The 14,988-nt window shown below is 51.5% G+C and overlaps 1 protein-coding gene across 1 annotated transcript in view; it reads right to left on the bottom strand.

Annotated features, from left to right (window-relative positions):
• The window catches only part of Gabbr2 (gamma-aminobutyric acid type B receptor subunit 2), a 329,174-nt gene extending 315,829 nt beyond the window's left edge, over positions 1 to 13,345 (bottom strand). Inside the window, exon 1 of the mRNA XM_021159700.3 lies at positions 12,576 to 13,345. Coding sequence (XP_021015359.1) covers positions 12,576 to 12,893 — 318 coding nt within the window. The 5' untranslated portion in view covers positions 12,894 to 13,345. The remainder of the gene's footprint in view (positions 1 to 12,575) is intronic.
• Positions 13,346 to 14,988: the final 1,643 nt, after the last annotated feature.

Here is a 14,988-nt window from a genome sequence, read left to right as displayed (position 1 = left end):
GTCTACATACTGAGTGAGTTCTAGGACAGCCGGGGCTACACAGAGAAACCCTGGCTCAAAAGAATCAAATAAATTAATAAAATTATGTTATTTAATGCATACGTGTGTTTTGCCTGCATGTATATATGCGTGTCACGTGTGTGTGACGCCCAGAAGAGGGCGTCGTGTCCTTTGAAACCAGAGTTAGATATTTTAGATGTCTCTGGGCTGCTGTGTGAATGCTAGGAAGCAAACCAGGCCCTTTGCAAAAGCAGTAGTGTTCTTAATCTGAGCCGCCTTCCTTGTTAGGATTTCTTGTTTGTTTTCAATTGTGTGGTTTTGCTTTGCTAGAGACCGAGTTTCACTCTGTAGCCCAAGCTGATTTCAAACTCTTGACATCCTCCTGCCTCAACCCACTGAGTGCTACAAGGGTCTAGTTGCCTCTGTCCCTGCCCCTCCTCTCGACAGCAGCTCCATGAATAAAACCAGAGACAACATTACAATTCCCTTTTACAGGTGATGAAACCAAACCATAGAGAAGCCCCGTGGCTAGCTCAACACCATCATTAGAGAACAAACGGACAGGTGACCCATGACACATCTGGAGCTCCATCTACTGAACTACCCTGTCTCCTCATGATTTGCCTCTGGATGCTAAAGAAATGTGTCCTTCTTGGCCAGGACAGCAGATCGTGTCTCTCCGGCCTCAGACCCAGCAACTGCTCCTCAACTGACACCTCCTAACACCTTCTCCATTAGCAGGCCGAGTTGTGATTTTTATCCCAAAGTGTTGCTGCAACAGTGTATTTCACACCACTCACACAGCACATTTGCTCAGCACCAACAGTGTGCCAAGGGACATGCTAGGCGCCCAGACAGGGGCTTCAGTCATACACAGATGTCCCTGAGTGTCCAAGGCACAGACCTGGTTGGTGGGATCCCTCAGGGCTGCCCTTGTGGGCTGGGCCAGCACTCAGCTAGAGGAGAGGGTGTCAGGGAACAGCAACAAGCCCCAACAAAACAGAGCTAAAGGGAGCTTATTGGAGAAAACAGATTCCAAGCCAAGGAGTAAGCCCTGAGCTTGCAGCATCCCTCCAGTGATTTCAGAAATGCATAGTCAGAAATGCATCTGACTATAATGTTCGGACCCCGGTCGCAGCCTCCCCACTAGCCTTAAACACGGCTCCACTGGACAGGAACTGATTTATTTGCTACAGCAGCAGTTTCTTTTTTCTTTCTTTTTTTTAAGGATTTATTTATTTTATGTATAGGGGTACATTGTAGCTGTCTTCAGACACACCAGAAGAGGGAATCGGATCCCATTACAGATGGTTGTGAGCCACCATGTGGTTGCTGGGACTTGAACTCGGGAACTCTGAAAGAGCAGCCTGTGCCCTTAACCTCTCTCCAGCCCAGCAGTATCCATTTTCATATGCATCATAATCAACTGGTTGTACTGGACGTACGTGGCTGACTCTGGGATGTAGGTCCTCATACTCACTGCATCAAAGAATACTCCCTCACAATGACCTTGAGCATTGCATCCCCAATCCACAGACAGAACACAGAGGACCGCGCAGTGTATACTACACAGTTGCCTGACTCTGAATAACTTCCCACCCTGGGCCAGTTTTCTCCCTGCAGTGCACACACTAGCAAGCCATTATAAACATCTTAATTAGCCCCTAAGCCTTCAGCTGGCCCTCATTCATTGTACAAGTATTTACTGAGTATCTGTTGTGTGCTAGAAAGTATACTGCATTCTTGAGGGAGTGAAAACCAGACCAGCTCTTGCCCCCTGGAAGGATGAAGTCAGAGCAACATTGATGGACATTAACCCAACACATCTCAAATGGTACCTGTAACAAGCCCTGGACAGGGATGCTGTAGATGGGAAAGCAATTATGATGTGTGAGTCTAAGTCAGAGCAGAAGAAACATGTCCAAGCTAGTTCCCATTGCAGGAAGAAAGGTAGCTGAGGTACAGCCAACAGTGGCGGCTTGTGCAAAGGCCCTGTGCAAGAATAAGCATGCTCACTCTGGAGTCACAAAGGACCACATGGCTGGGTGGGGAAGATGGGACAGTGCTCTGCATTGGCTCTGGGAGTTGATGGGTTGACCCTAGAGTTGCTCCAAGGCTGTGGGAAAAGTCCTGTTTTGCCAGTCCCAGAACAACAATGCATCCTTGCAGGGTTCTGATGCTGGCGTGTAGAGGACAGGAAGGGACAGGCTTTGTGCACATGGAACCACTCCTGGCCCACGTCTTTCATGCACCTTCTAGGGACCAGCTGTTTCTGGTCCATCTGTGCATGCCCATCATCACTCAGGCCCTGGATCTAGCTGGTGCTTAGGAAGGTTGTCACAGTTATATACAAGAGGTACAACTGTTGCCCCGGAGATGATCTGAGTCTGACAGGAGGCACAAACACTGGCACTGAAGTGAACACGACAGAGGTGACAAGTCCCTCCCCCCTGCCAAGAGCCAGGTAACACTCAAAGTGAGCCTCAAGTGCAGAGCTGGAGGTGTATGGCTAAGTGCGCTGGTGGGGAGAAGGGAGAGGATGGATCCGAATTAGGGGCAAAGCAAGCAGTAAGGGTGAAATCCACCATGGAAGACATCCTGTCTTCTGAAAAGAAAAGCTGGTCTGGTTGGGTGGGGGTGGGGTGGACAACTGCTCGATGACACGTGACAACGTAGACATCTGTGGAAGGCATGAAGCCTCTTCACCTTGCTCAGTCTCATCTGTGAAATGAGGGTTCAATGAATGGCAGATACAATACCGCCCACACAGCACAAACAACAGATAGGGAGGGTGAGGAAGCAGGGTCCTTCTTGTCCTCATCCCTAATCCTCTCACTTGCAGCTGTATCGCCCCATTTCTCTGTCCTTGGTTGATGACAATGACATTAGAAGCTCTATGAGGACTCCCTAACATCCCTAATATTCCCGGAATCTTTCAGGATCTAGAAGGATCCCCTGGACCCCAGTTTTCACTAGGGAGATGGAAACCTGTTCTCAACATGGACTCTGGTCACCTGCCATAGTGAGATGTGAGGTCCCGAAGCCATTCTGGGCCTTCTCGTCGAAACGCCAGTGACTGGGTGGCTCCAGAAACAAGGCAAATTGGCTTCGATGAGACGCTGGCGATTATTGTAAGTGTGGCTGTTGCTTTCAGAATCAGCTCCCTCGAAACCAAGTCAAGTGGATCTTGAGCAGAAGTGTAAAAATATCATTTTCTCCAAGCCCCTCCTGACCCCACGGCTCAGGAACAGCAGTAACGCACGACTCCCCAGAGCCTCCGCTGGCTAGATTTCATCAGAATCCTGAGCAATGAGATGCTTGCTAAATGGCAGGAGAAGGGGTCTGCTTTAGCCAGCAACTGACACCCCTAGGCACCTATGAAGATAGATCACTCCATTTACTTCCTACCTTGGATCTACTAATTTTCCAGACAACCGTGACACTTCATCCTTCAATAATAGCACAGCGCATTCAGAAAGACCAGGAAAGTAAAAATTGGCAAAAAGAAACCCCTAGTCTGTCCAAAAGGCATCACAATGGCCACACCTTTCACTTGGACAAGAATCTTCTGATTGAAAAAAATCATCTCATAGCAAATCAACTCTGCACATGGTCCTATCAGATTTGCTTATCTAACAGGGTCCAGACCCATCTCAAGCATCAGGGAGAAGATGGCTTTCTAATCCCACTCCTTCAGTCCCTAAATCACTACTGATCACACAGCAGCTCGGCGCCTGGAGGACGTCTTGCTATTCAGGAGGTTCCCAGGCCTGGCACAAGACCACCTGACTCACCCAGACTGGTGACTTGGTTTCATTCCTACAGTGTCTCCTGGGACCAGAGCCCGGCCCCACCTCCATTGGCTCAGTGTGGTGTCTGAAAATGAGCACAGGGTTATCAGTACCCAGCTCCTGAGTATTCACTGAAATATTGGTCCAATAAACAAACCTGAGACCAGAGAACTTCTCTCAAACCCAGGTAGATTTCCCTCCTAGATTGGGCTGTGCATTACAGAACGCATATTCTATAGAGAAAAGGGGAGGGATGGCATCAGCTTGACACACCTTCCCCTGCTGGAACATCCAACACAAGACCTTTTCTCTTTCCATGACCTCTGTAGAGTGTAGAGTCCTCTGTAGAGGAAGCTTTCCCCAATGCTTGGCACACAAAGCTCCTCACCAACGTGTTAGGATGGCACTCATGAGTCCTCCCAGAACCAGCGAGCTGGAATCAGGCTCGGAGACTCATTTGTTTGTTCCACGAATATTTTTGGAGTTCCTGTTCCATAGACCTGGGCCTGAGATGGTACTGGGGGGCAATGTGGAGCCTTTGGTGCTAAGATGGCAAAGAGGCTCTGTCCCAGCTGCAGGCAGCAGCTAGGAGAGGATTTGCCACCAAGGCGAGTCACCGATGGTACACCGAGGGTCCTAGCCCACCGGCCCTCTCTAGGACTCCTCCTACTGTGTCCTCCAGCTGGTACATCTGTGCATCCCTAGACAGCCAGGTACCGAGAGGAAGGCATTTCAGCAGCCTCCCAGCCCGGCCTGTTGTTATATAACCACAGAGCTGAAGAAAACAGTGCAGCAGATGCAAGGCATCTGCTTCTTGGGCAGCTTTGCCTGTTCGAGCTCTCACCTTCCTAGAAGCAAAACACAATGAGGTGAGAAGTCAGGCTTTGCTCTCAGTTGAGCTGGGAATGGCCAAGTCAGTAAGGTGTTCCACTGGAGCCTTGCCTGGCTTGTGGGTGGCTCACACCGTGTGTGACTGGCTTAGGCCTGTTGCACAGCAGGCTTCTCACTGTATTGCAGGTCCTCACCCAGATCCTGGTAGCAAGTTTGCCCCAGCAAGTGAGTGTGGTATCAAGGCTCCAGGGCAGGAATTCGCCTTGCTGTGACAGCCAGTTAGGTGAGTTCCTTAACTCATTTCCAAACACCCAACATCAACACGCAAGACTCTAGAGCTATTCTTCAGGCCCAGCGTGGAGCCCCTATCCAAAGAGGACAAAGCTCCCCACCGGTCTGCTCAAGGCTTCGAAAAGTGGCCCTTGACTCTGTAGCTCCACCCCCTCAATTGCCTTTCCCTGTCTCTTCTTTCCTACGTGTGAGGACAGTGCCCTTTAAGAAAATTAGTATATGTTCATTGTACAGAGTGATAGGTTTCTAAAGACATCTCAGTTCAAGCATATCATGTACATTGGCCAGATTCACCATCTGTACCTTCTCTATTGTGCCCTCATCCCCAAAACCATTCTCCATCACTCTCGGGGATAACTTGAGATCTCCAACACCTATAGATTCCCCCTGGCACCATCTTTCTGAAGGACCCCAAGTGGCAAATGCCCATGACAGCTACGTGCTCCTCTATACTTCAGATCCCTTTACATTTAATCTGAGGGCAGTAACTATTTCCGGTCAATGATAAAGGACTAGAGCTCATACATGTTGCTTGCAAGCAAAGGTAACTAAAACCCGATTCACATAGGAGATTCCAGAGTATGTGACACAGCCTGGAAACAGCCCATATCCCTTAGGTTGCTTCTTGGATGAGAGTCAACAAGAAGGCCCTCTGACACACACAAGATTTTGAGTTGAGTATGCTACGGAGATTCCGGGACTCCACGGGTTACTGCCATGTCTATTCCAACAGAAGTTATGACTTGGTGAGTACCCACTGGTTCAGCACCACTGCTCTCACTGCTCATCTTGCACTTCCTGCTTGTAAGTTCCTTGCTGGGATCTCAGGTCTCTGTGTGTGGAACAATGTCTCCTCTGTGCTGGTTAAGAGGGAGGGCCACATGCACGAAGAAGCCCCTTTTAAAAAGGACAACGTTATCCCATAAAACTCTAGCTCAACATCGGAATGTGCACTAAACAGAATTTCTAATTCCTCTCATCTCCTTTCTGAGGGAATTTGGGGACCAAGGTGTGTCTGTGGGTGCCTGTCCAGACTGAGGAATTGGCCGGGGATGAGTATGGTGAAGGCGTTGCCCCATCTGGGGCGTGGGAGCTCAGGAATGGGTGTTGGTGGGAATTGCAGGAGACAGCAGCAGCTTGGCAGCAAAGGTCATCTTGATTCCTAAAGTCACTTACAGCTTGACATGAGAAAATAAAGGCCCAGGGAAGTGGTCCAGGCAAATCGTTCGAGAAGATACCAACGCATCCAGTTAGAGTTCAGCTCAGCAACAATTCACTCAGGCCCACCATACGCCCAGCTATGCCAGGCCCCTCCCCAATTCCCAAAAATCAGGCTTGCCCTGCCTGCAGGCAACTACAGCCTAGTGAGGGATGCCTGTCACACAAGGGAAAACAGGAGCTCAGTGAAGTCCACAAAGTCTGTATCCTCAGTGCCTAACACCCTTCTCAGCTATGGTATCAGAAAACAGTGCTTCATGTTTACATTGTGTTTGAAGCTTCCATATGTATCTTAGGTCTTTCTCCTAGCAGCTCTATATGATCAGCATAATAGTAATCACAAGGTACAAAAATAATAGTGGCAACATAGTAACAACCAAATACTAGCATTTGCTACATCCTGGACCTGGGTTTGGCTGCTGCCCTCTCACTGCTTCCTTATGCAACTGTTGTCAGGTCTCCAAGCAGGTAAGTAGCATCCAGACCGCAGTCTCCTGACCCTGAGCCTAACCTCATTCAACAGGTATCAGGTGAGAGTTGGAGGTGCAAGGGCAGAGGGAGGTCACCGACCTGCCTCTGCCTCTGCCTCTGCCTCTGCCTCTGCCTCTGCCTCTGCCTCTGCCTCTGCCTCTGCCTCTGCCTCTGCCTCTGCCTCTGCCTCTGCCTCTCCATCCCTTGAGACCCCAGTTTTCTCTTGAGTTTATGATACAACAGTTTCCAGGCCCCCAATCTCACCCTGCCCAAAGCCACTCTCTACTTTCCTACTAGATCACTAAAGCCTAGCTCTTCACGCCCAACCTTCTTCAAGGCAGCCACGCCCAGTCCCAGGCTGCCTTTCGTCCCACTGGGCTGTCTGCAGGTACCACATCTCACACCTGGATACCTTCATTCTTTAATCATGAGACTCTTCCCTGGGCCCCATCTCCACTTCCCCTAGGCTTCAGCTCTCTATGTCTGTATTATAGTCACCCCACCCAAACTCTCCCCTGGAAGGAAGTACAGACATGATCATTTTCTCTCTGCTTTCGAGACTGTCAAGACTACCATCAGTCTGGTGTTTCCCATGAGCCTGCCTTTGTGGAGACCATCATCAGTGCTTCATGACATTCACGCCCCTCTATCAGCCTCTTGTTTCCTAATAGGTACAACTTCTCCACTCTGTATTCCTAAGATTGGGTACAGGAGACCCTCCCCCTCTTTATCCTTCCCTCCCTTGCATCTATCTATCTATCTATCTATCTATCTATCTATCTATCTATCTATCTACCTATCTATCTATCTATCTATCTATCTATCTATCTATCTATCTATCTCTATCTCTTGGCCTTTGAAATCATGACAGGCTGGTACATGGCACAGGCCTGGCACATCAGTATCATATGATTGGGTAGGGGGTGAAGTCATGACTCAATTCATACCAGTATGAGCTTACCACCTCTGCTAGAGCATTTGGAAGGCAGAATTATTCATGCTGGATTTTCTGCAAGTGTGCAAAGCCACAGTTGTGTGGGGCCATCTGCCATCACTCAGGACAGCATGCCTCACTGTGAACTAGCAAGGGATCAGAGCCAAGTTCCAGAGAAGAAGGCATTTTTAAAGATGTCCCTATGCTCTGGATACAGACATACCTGAACATAGCGCACTCCAGGTTTTGCTTAGTGGTATGAACCATTGGTTTGGGTTTCTACAAGAGCCCTTAGTCTGGCAGAGTTCCTAAAGGTTGGTCAGTGAGATACAGCCACTCAATGTGAGCCTAACTAAAATCAGCTCAGTCCAGCTTCTGTTTGCCCACAGCAGGAGGAATGAAACCAGAGCCTAGCACATGCTGGGTAAACATTTATTTTTGAGTTGAGATCTTACTAAGTTGTCCAGGCTGGTCTGAAATTCACTCTGTAACCCAGGCATGCCTTGAACTTATGAATTCAGTGTCCTGAATAGCTGGGGTTATAGCCTGTGTCATCAGATCTATCCTTTTTTTTTTTTTAATTAACAGCCACATTGATAGAATTCTCATACTATAATGTTTACTATTTAGGAAGTTCTTTTCTAGAATGCATAGCCATCTCCACTTTCATGTCCTATTCTGAGCTGAAGATGATGAAGGTTATCTTGCTCTGCCCTCCATTTGCCGGTCACTTCTCTCAGGCTAGACCTGTGGTTCTCACCTTCCTGCAGTGCAGCAGCTCCGGCAGGTGCTTGGCACACACCTGCAGAGCTGAGCTCAGCCTCCTGAAGAACACAGACACAGCGCGCAGCTATTTGAATCCCTTGTAAAACACAATGCAGGGACCAGTGAGATAGCGGAAGGAAGGGACACGTGTCATAAAGCCTGGTGACAGGAACGCAGACTCCAGGATGCACACGGTAGGAGTGAAATGACTCTCTTAAGTTGTCCTCCGATTTCTACATGTGCACAGTTACACACATAAAACAAAGCGCAGCACATAGATGAGCAGAGAGCTGGCAAAGCTGCCCGAGAGAAAGGCATGATCGTCAATCATTTGCTTCTGCTGGGATTTCTAAGCTGGATCCCTGCGCCATCAGAGTGATCCTCCCGAAAGCTAGATTGTGCACGCTTGGGTTATGTGCCCTTGGTTTCCTGAACCTTTCTTTCTTCTATTACAATAGTGTGTGTGTGTGTGTGTGTGTGTGTGTGTGTTTAAATAGTAGAAAAAGTCAGAAAACTGCAATCCAACAGCAAGAAAATGATTAAATATTTATATGTGCATAGAATAGAGTAGTACACAGCCACCAAAAATCATATTAACAAGATAGATTTAAAGACTTGGGGGAAATTCCATGATATAATGGTAACTGAACAAAAGAAAATATTAAACTGAAAGAAATAATCCTAATTATTTGATGCAATCAATTACTTTTGCAAAGGTAGATTATGGGCAATTATTTTCTGTATGCTTTTCTACATCTATCAATTTCTCTAAAATGAGCACTAGTCAGATCAGACCCACAGCCATGATTTTTAGTATATTCCTTGATTATTATTTTCTTTTACTAATGTGGCCATCGAAGAACTCATAGGTAGTATAGCCCACCATGTCCACCTGTGTATCTGGATTGCTTTCAAACACAGGGCAGAGAATCTGACACTCCAAAGGCTGCTCCCAGCTTTTTCTTAAGGTGAGAGCTTCGAAGCCTCTACATAGCTTCTGGCATTTCCTCTTGTCTACACTTTCAGTGCCTTGCTTGTTTTTTTTATTACACAAGTCCTCCTGGAATCCATACACAAGTGTTTGCTGAAGTGATGCAATGCTCCACCAAAGAAACAGAAGTCCGACCACCCCGTGATCTGTTGTGATGCCCCATCGGCAGACAGAGGCCTTGAATGTTCTGGGCTGAGCTTGGAATACCTGTTACTAGAGATGCTGGTACAAGCTCAAGGCCTGCCTGAGCTACAGAGTGAATTCAATACCATCTTGGGCAGCTTATGGAGACTATCTCAAAATAAAAATGTAGGAAGAGATCTGAGGATATAATTGGCCAAACCTTTGGCTTCTGGGTTGGATCCCCAGTATTGCAAAAAGGAAAACAGGAAGTTCTACTGTCTGTCTCATCACAGAAGAGGCTCAACCAACATAAATACATAGAGGAGGTAGGCTGGCCAGGGAGAGCAGATAAACTATGCCTTGCTGTATCTTTCACCCGTTTTACAGGTGGTGTAGACCAAGGTCCATCCTGGCTTCCTTTAGTTACTGGCCAATGAGGCCATCCATGACTGACAGCAAATGTCAACAAAGCCAGGCAAGATTAGCCCATCACACCAACCCTGCATTCAAGTCTTCTGACAGGAGCAGCAGACAGTGAGGAGGCAGCTCTCTCAGTCCACAAACACAGCCTTGCATTAACAGGGGCTACTCACTCACTCAGAAGTGGCAAGTGCCTTTCAGATTGCCCTGCATCTGCTGCCAGTTCCCAGACTGATTTTCCCTTCAGCCCAGCTCAGAGAAAACTTTAAAGACAGGTTAGTTGGGGGGGTGGGGGAGGGGAGTAATTATAGCCCCTGGGCGCTCTCCCAAATGTGATACTTCATGCAAGAGATGATATATTGACTGTCAGCCAGAATTCCCTTTTCTGGTAGTAACCTCCCTGACTCTCTTAAAGACTGTAAGGCCAAGCAGGAGAAAGAAGCATTCTTAATATTTTAGCAGTGACTGACTTATCCCACCTAAAGCCATGGCGTCTCACTGGTGAATCCACACCAAGTGGAAGTGCAGGAAGGGAGGCAGTTATTTATTGAGTGCTTACAGCGTGCCAGACAGAGCGCTGGCAGTGGAGCCTGCTGGCATCTCTCTGTAAGCCCCTGGACGCCATCCGACAGAGGATGGCTAACCACTCTGCTCTTGCGATATGAACACCTGCATTTAGAGGCATTAGAGATTAAGTGCCCAATTCAAGGTCATGGGTGGGGGGGGGGGATCAGGAGGTCAGAGGGATAACCTATTTCTGCAGTGTTCAACCCTAAGGCCCAGATCAGGTACAGTTGACATTAGAGGGAGACACAGTGCTGTGCCTGAAATATTCCCACCCTCTGAAATATCCCAAAGCTCCTCTGACTGCCTCATCCTCTTGACTTTGGGTCCTCTCACTCAGAAAGCCATCAAGACGCACTTGAGAAAAAAAAATGTAAAAGCGTTGGTCCACACCCTGCAACCAAGCACCCATCCCTCTGCTACCACAAATGGACTAATGAGAAACTTCTCAGGAAGCATTCGGAAAGATATTGCAAGACATAGTCAAGATGCATATAGGGCAGCCCTGTCTACAATTGCTTTTGTCTTCTAAGAACTGGCCTGTCCCTGTCTCTTCCAGAATATGGGTGGAAGCCACATGAAAGTGTGCCAAGGAGATATGCCTCTGCATAAATGCATACCCATCTCAATGTGCTTGTGCCAGACCAGTACCCCTAAAGAACTTGAAACGCTGAGGGGGGAGGGAGAAAAAAGAGGTGGTCAGGAACGTCAATCGAAAGTGATTTCACACGCGGCTAGCCCTGTACAGCCACCCAGTGTGCCTCTTCCCGAGGCAGAGGAGCCTCTCTGCCTGCAGCAACCTGAGCTCACCGTTACCAACTGCCACCAATTCCTTCACCTTTTATTTACAGAGCAGAACAGCAGGCTGCTTCACTGGTGAAGCGGGGGAGGCGGGGAATGAGATACAATCTACATTCTGCTCTTTTCCGGGAGGGAGTATAAAAAAGGGGTCAGGCAGGGGAAGAAGCCAAGCCCAGGTTACACTACCAGGGGGATGCTCGTTCCTTGAGGAGTCTGCTCGGGAGCTCCAGCAAAGGCGCGCTGGGGGAGCCCGGGAAGCAAGGGTCGAGAGCTCGCCTTGGCAGGGCTGGGAGAGATGCAAGAGGCGCCAACAGAGCTCTCAGTAAAGGAAATCACTGCCCCCTTCAGGCCGAATCTTATCTCTCGAGGCTGCGGACCGGAGAGTAGGGGCTCCCTGGGTCCGGAAAAACTCGCAAACCCGTCCTTATTCCTGATCGCTCTTCCAGGCCCTCTCTTCGTCCTAGCCTCAGAGTGGGCAGTCAAGGTCTGAGCTGAGGCTTCTTGGAAACCTAGACAAGAGGGCGTGAGATCGGGGTTTGGGATGGAAAGGTCTTGGTTCTCCAACTCTGCTCAAAAAAGAAGGCCAGAGGGGGGAACCCTCTGCCACACTCCAAGTCTAGGCTCCCAGGACACGAACGCCTCGAGTGTGCACCTGCTCAGCGGTGTCAGCAGCTGCTGAACAAAAGTGGAAGCGCGATCGGACACCACCACACCACCACACCACCACCACACGTCCCGGGTTAGACCTGTCAAGCCACTCTATGAGCCACTAATCCAAGGCGGGGAGGGGGAAGGGGAGTCTCCCAAAACTGCTCCAGCTACTGCTAGCGCTGGACAGATCCAGGCAGCAGCGCTGCAGAGCCCTCGGGCTCCAAGGCTGACTGAGGCGCGCGAGCCCTGAGCTGCAGAAGTGCACCACAGGACTGGTCCTGCCCGAAGCTTGGCCCTCTAGGATCCTGAAGCCCTCTGGCCCTAAAAGGGCGGCTTGGAATTTTTAGGGTCTGGAAATAGGCCCCATAGCCTGTCCAGCTGTGGCTGGCCCAGTTTGTAATCAGTGTGCTTGTTCCTCTCACTTGGCACCCGACAACCCTGGGAGCAGCACCCGGACAGGGGCAACCAGCGCAGGCCTCTTGGGGTCCAACCTCTCCCATCTCTAACTCCTCCTCTGGTCAAAGGAGACCCCCATTCCACACCCACACACACATACTCCCAGAGGTGGAAGGTGCTTACATATCAGGGTCCCACCTGCATCAGCCAAGCCCAGTGAGACCCTGATGGACCCAGTACGCGGTCAGCCCGCGAGGAAGAGACAATCCACGGCTCTGTCCCTCCTCGACGCCCCCAGCCCCGACGGCATGGGTCACTGGACACTTACCTCGGTGTCGTAGAGTCGCAGGTCCAGGAAGTAGGGGCGCAGGAGTGACTCGTTGCGGATCTGCTCGATGGCTAGCTCCACGGCGGGGAGCACGCCGCGCCCGATGCTGCCCTTGGCCACCTCCTTGGTGAGCGGCATGAGGCCCATGATGGAGAGCGGCGGGCTGCTGGGCGGCGGCCGGGGGGCGCCCCGCGCCCAGCCCCAGGCCCCGGGAGCCAACGACAGCAGCAACGACAGCAGCAGGGGCAGCAGCAGGCGCGCGGGCGGCGGCGGTGGCGGCGGCGGCCGGGGCTGCCCGGAGCTCGGCGGGGAAGCCATGCCGCGCCGCGGGCTGCGGGCGCCAGCTCACTCGGCCCGCATGGCCTGGCCCGGCCCGCCGCCCGGCGCCGAGCTCTGCCCGCGGCTCCCGCGCAATGGCGCCGGTACGGGCCCCGGCTCTGCTCCGGCTTCTGCTCGCTCAGAACGGCCGCGGCGGCGGCGGCGCCCGTGACGGATCAATCACGCCGGGAAGGGGTGGGAGCCAGCGGAGTGCGGGAGGCGGGGAGCCAGCGAGCGAGCGAGCGAGCGAGCGCCGAGGGGGCCGAGTCTCCGCGCGCCTCTCTCCAGCGCGGCCGCCCCGCACCCGGCCGCCTCCTCCCGCCTCCGTGCGCGATCGCAGCTCTTTCCTGCTCGGAGCCGCGGGACGGCGGACCCTGGAGCCCGGCCAGGGGAGGGAGGGCGGCAGGAGGCTCGGGAGGCGAAGGCAAGGCTGCTGAGCGGCGGCTCGGGCCGCCTCCGGGGACAGGGACGGGCCGTGCGCGCCGGGGGAGGGGGAGGCGCCGGCGCTGCGGCTGCCGCGGGGAGGGCCGTGCTCCCGGCACACGCACACTCGCGCCCCGGGCGCTGTGCCGCGCCGGCTGCTGCGGCCGGCTGACCCCGCCAGGGACTGAGCTCCAGAGCCCCACGTTCGGGGGAATCGGAGTTGCTACGCGCGGGGGACGCGGGCGCCTCGCCCTGCGCTCCCTGTAGCACCTGCAAGGTGGTTGGGTACTGCTTCTCCCAGGTCTGGGCGGGCGAGTAGGGGAAAAGAACGTTCTACAAAGGTGTCCTAGGGGCACCAGCGGCCTGCGCTCTCCTGTGCCAGCTACGAGGGGACCTGGGACCCTTGATCCAGTCTGGAGTCCTTTGCCAAGCCCAGGTCAGGGCTGGGATAGGAGACCTACGAGTACTACCGCCTCCTCCAGGCGTTTGACCTCCCGGTGTCCCCAGTCCCAGAGGGCCCCGCCTTAAAATTCTCCCCTGGGTGGGAACCCTGTCTTCAGTCCCAAGAAGCATAGCCTGGACTTGGCTCATTCTGTCTCCCAGGTGGCATAAACACACTGGATAACCCCAGGCAAAGTAGTCCTGGACAAGATGAACCTGAGTAACCCCTCTGTGCCTCCCTGTGAATCATGGCACTTGTGAGCACTAACCTACAACATCCCAAAGCCTGACTAGTACAAGGATACATTACATTACATTATAAAACAGCCCATCCAAGCATTGTGGACCAAAAGCACGACCTTGTAACAAGGGTGGGAATTTAACCTTCACTAACTGCTTGCTACCTGACATATCTGATGTATCCTCAAAACAGCCGTATAAGCTTAGAACAGTGGGTCTATCATTCCCGCTTTACAGAAGAATATACTGATCAGTAGGTCAATAATATACAGCTAATACAGGGGAAGCAGAATGCACAGCCACAAAGGACTCTTACGCACCCCTGATATTGGAAAGCCCTTCCAAAAGGAGGGCATGGAGGCCACGGTGCTCTCAGTAGCTCTAGATCCCGTTCCTCCACACAGTTTGGGTCATCTAAATGGAGTCTGCATATTTGGAGCTGGGCAGGAAACCCGGAGGAAACATGGAAGATAGAGCCCAGGCTGAATTGAGGACGGCAGTACCTTGGACAGCTCCAGAGACCCCGAGGCCAAATCAGCCCGGGCTCGTGCATCGCCACTTTCTAGGCGGCTATAATTCCACCCTTCTCGGCTGAAGGTTTGTAAGAGAGCACAGCTCATCCAAGCACCCCTATCTTCCAGCCCCCCCAAATAGTCTAGAGGTAATAGTCACCCCAGACATTCTAGAAGATGTCTCACTGACAGGAGGAGACCCATCTCCCTGCCCACCAGCCTGGCTCCAGGCCAGACTCTGACCTCATAACTCACTTTGCTTGTCTGAGCATTCTGGCTCCCAGTTACTGCCCTGATCTTGAGTTCCACTGTGGATGACTGGAACCTTGGTGTTTTTCCTAGTTCTGAGTCCCTGCCTGCCTCAATCACTAGCCAGGAACCCCTGCTCTTGTATAGGTGGAGCTGGGCTGTTTTCAGCTACTAGCCATTCCACTTAGCTATATTCCACTTAGGAGACTCTCCTCCATGTTTGCCAGGAA

Source organism: Mus caroli, unplaced genomic scaffold (assembly GCF_978045245.1).
Source record: "Mus caroli unplaced genomic scaffold, Mus_caroli_1 scaffold_6, whole genome shotgun sequence".
Lineage (NCBI taxonomy): Eukaryota > Metazoa > Chordata > Mammalia > Rodentia > Muridae > Mus > Mus caroli.
Note: the sequence above shows the minus strand (reverse complement) of the source record. Positions and strands in the feature narration are given on the sequence as shown.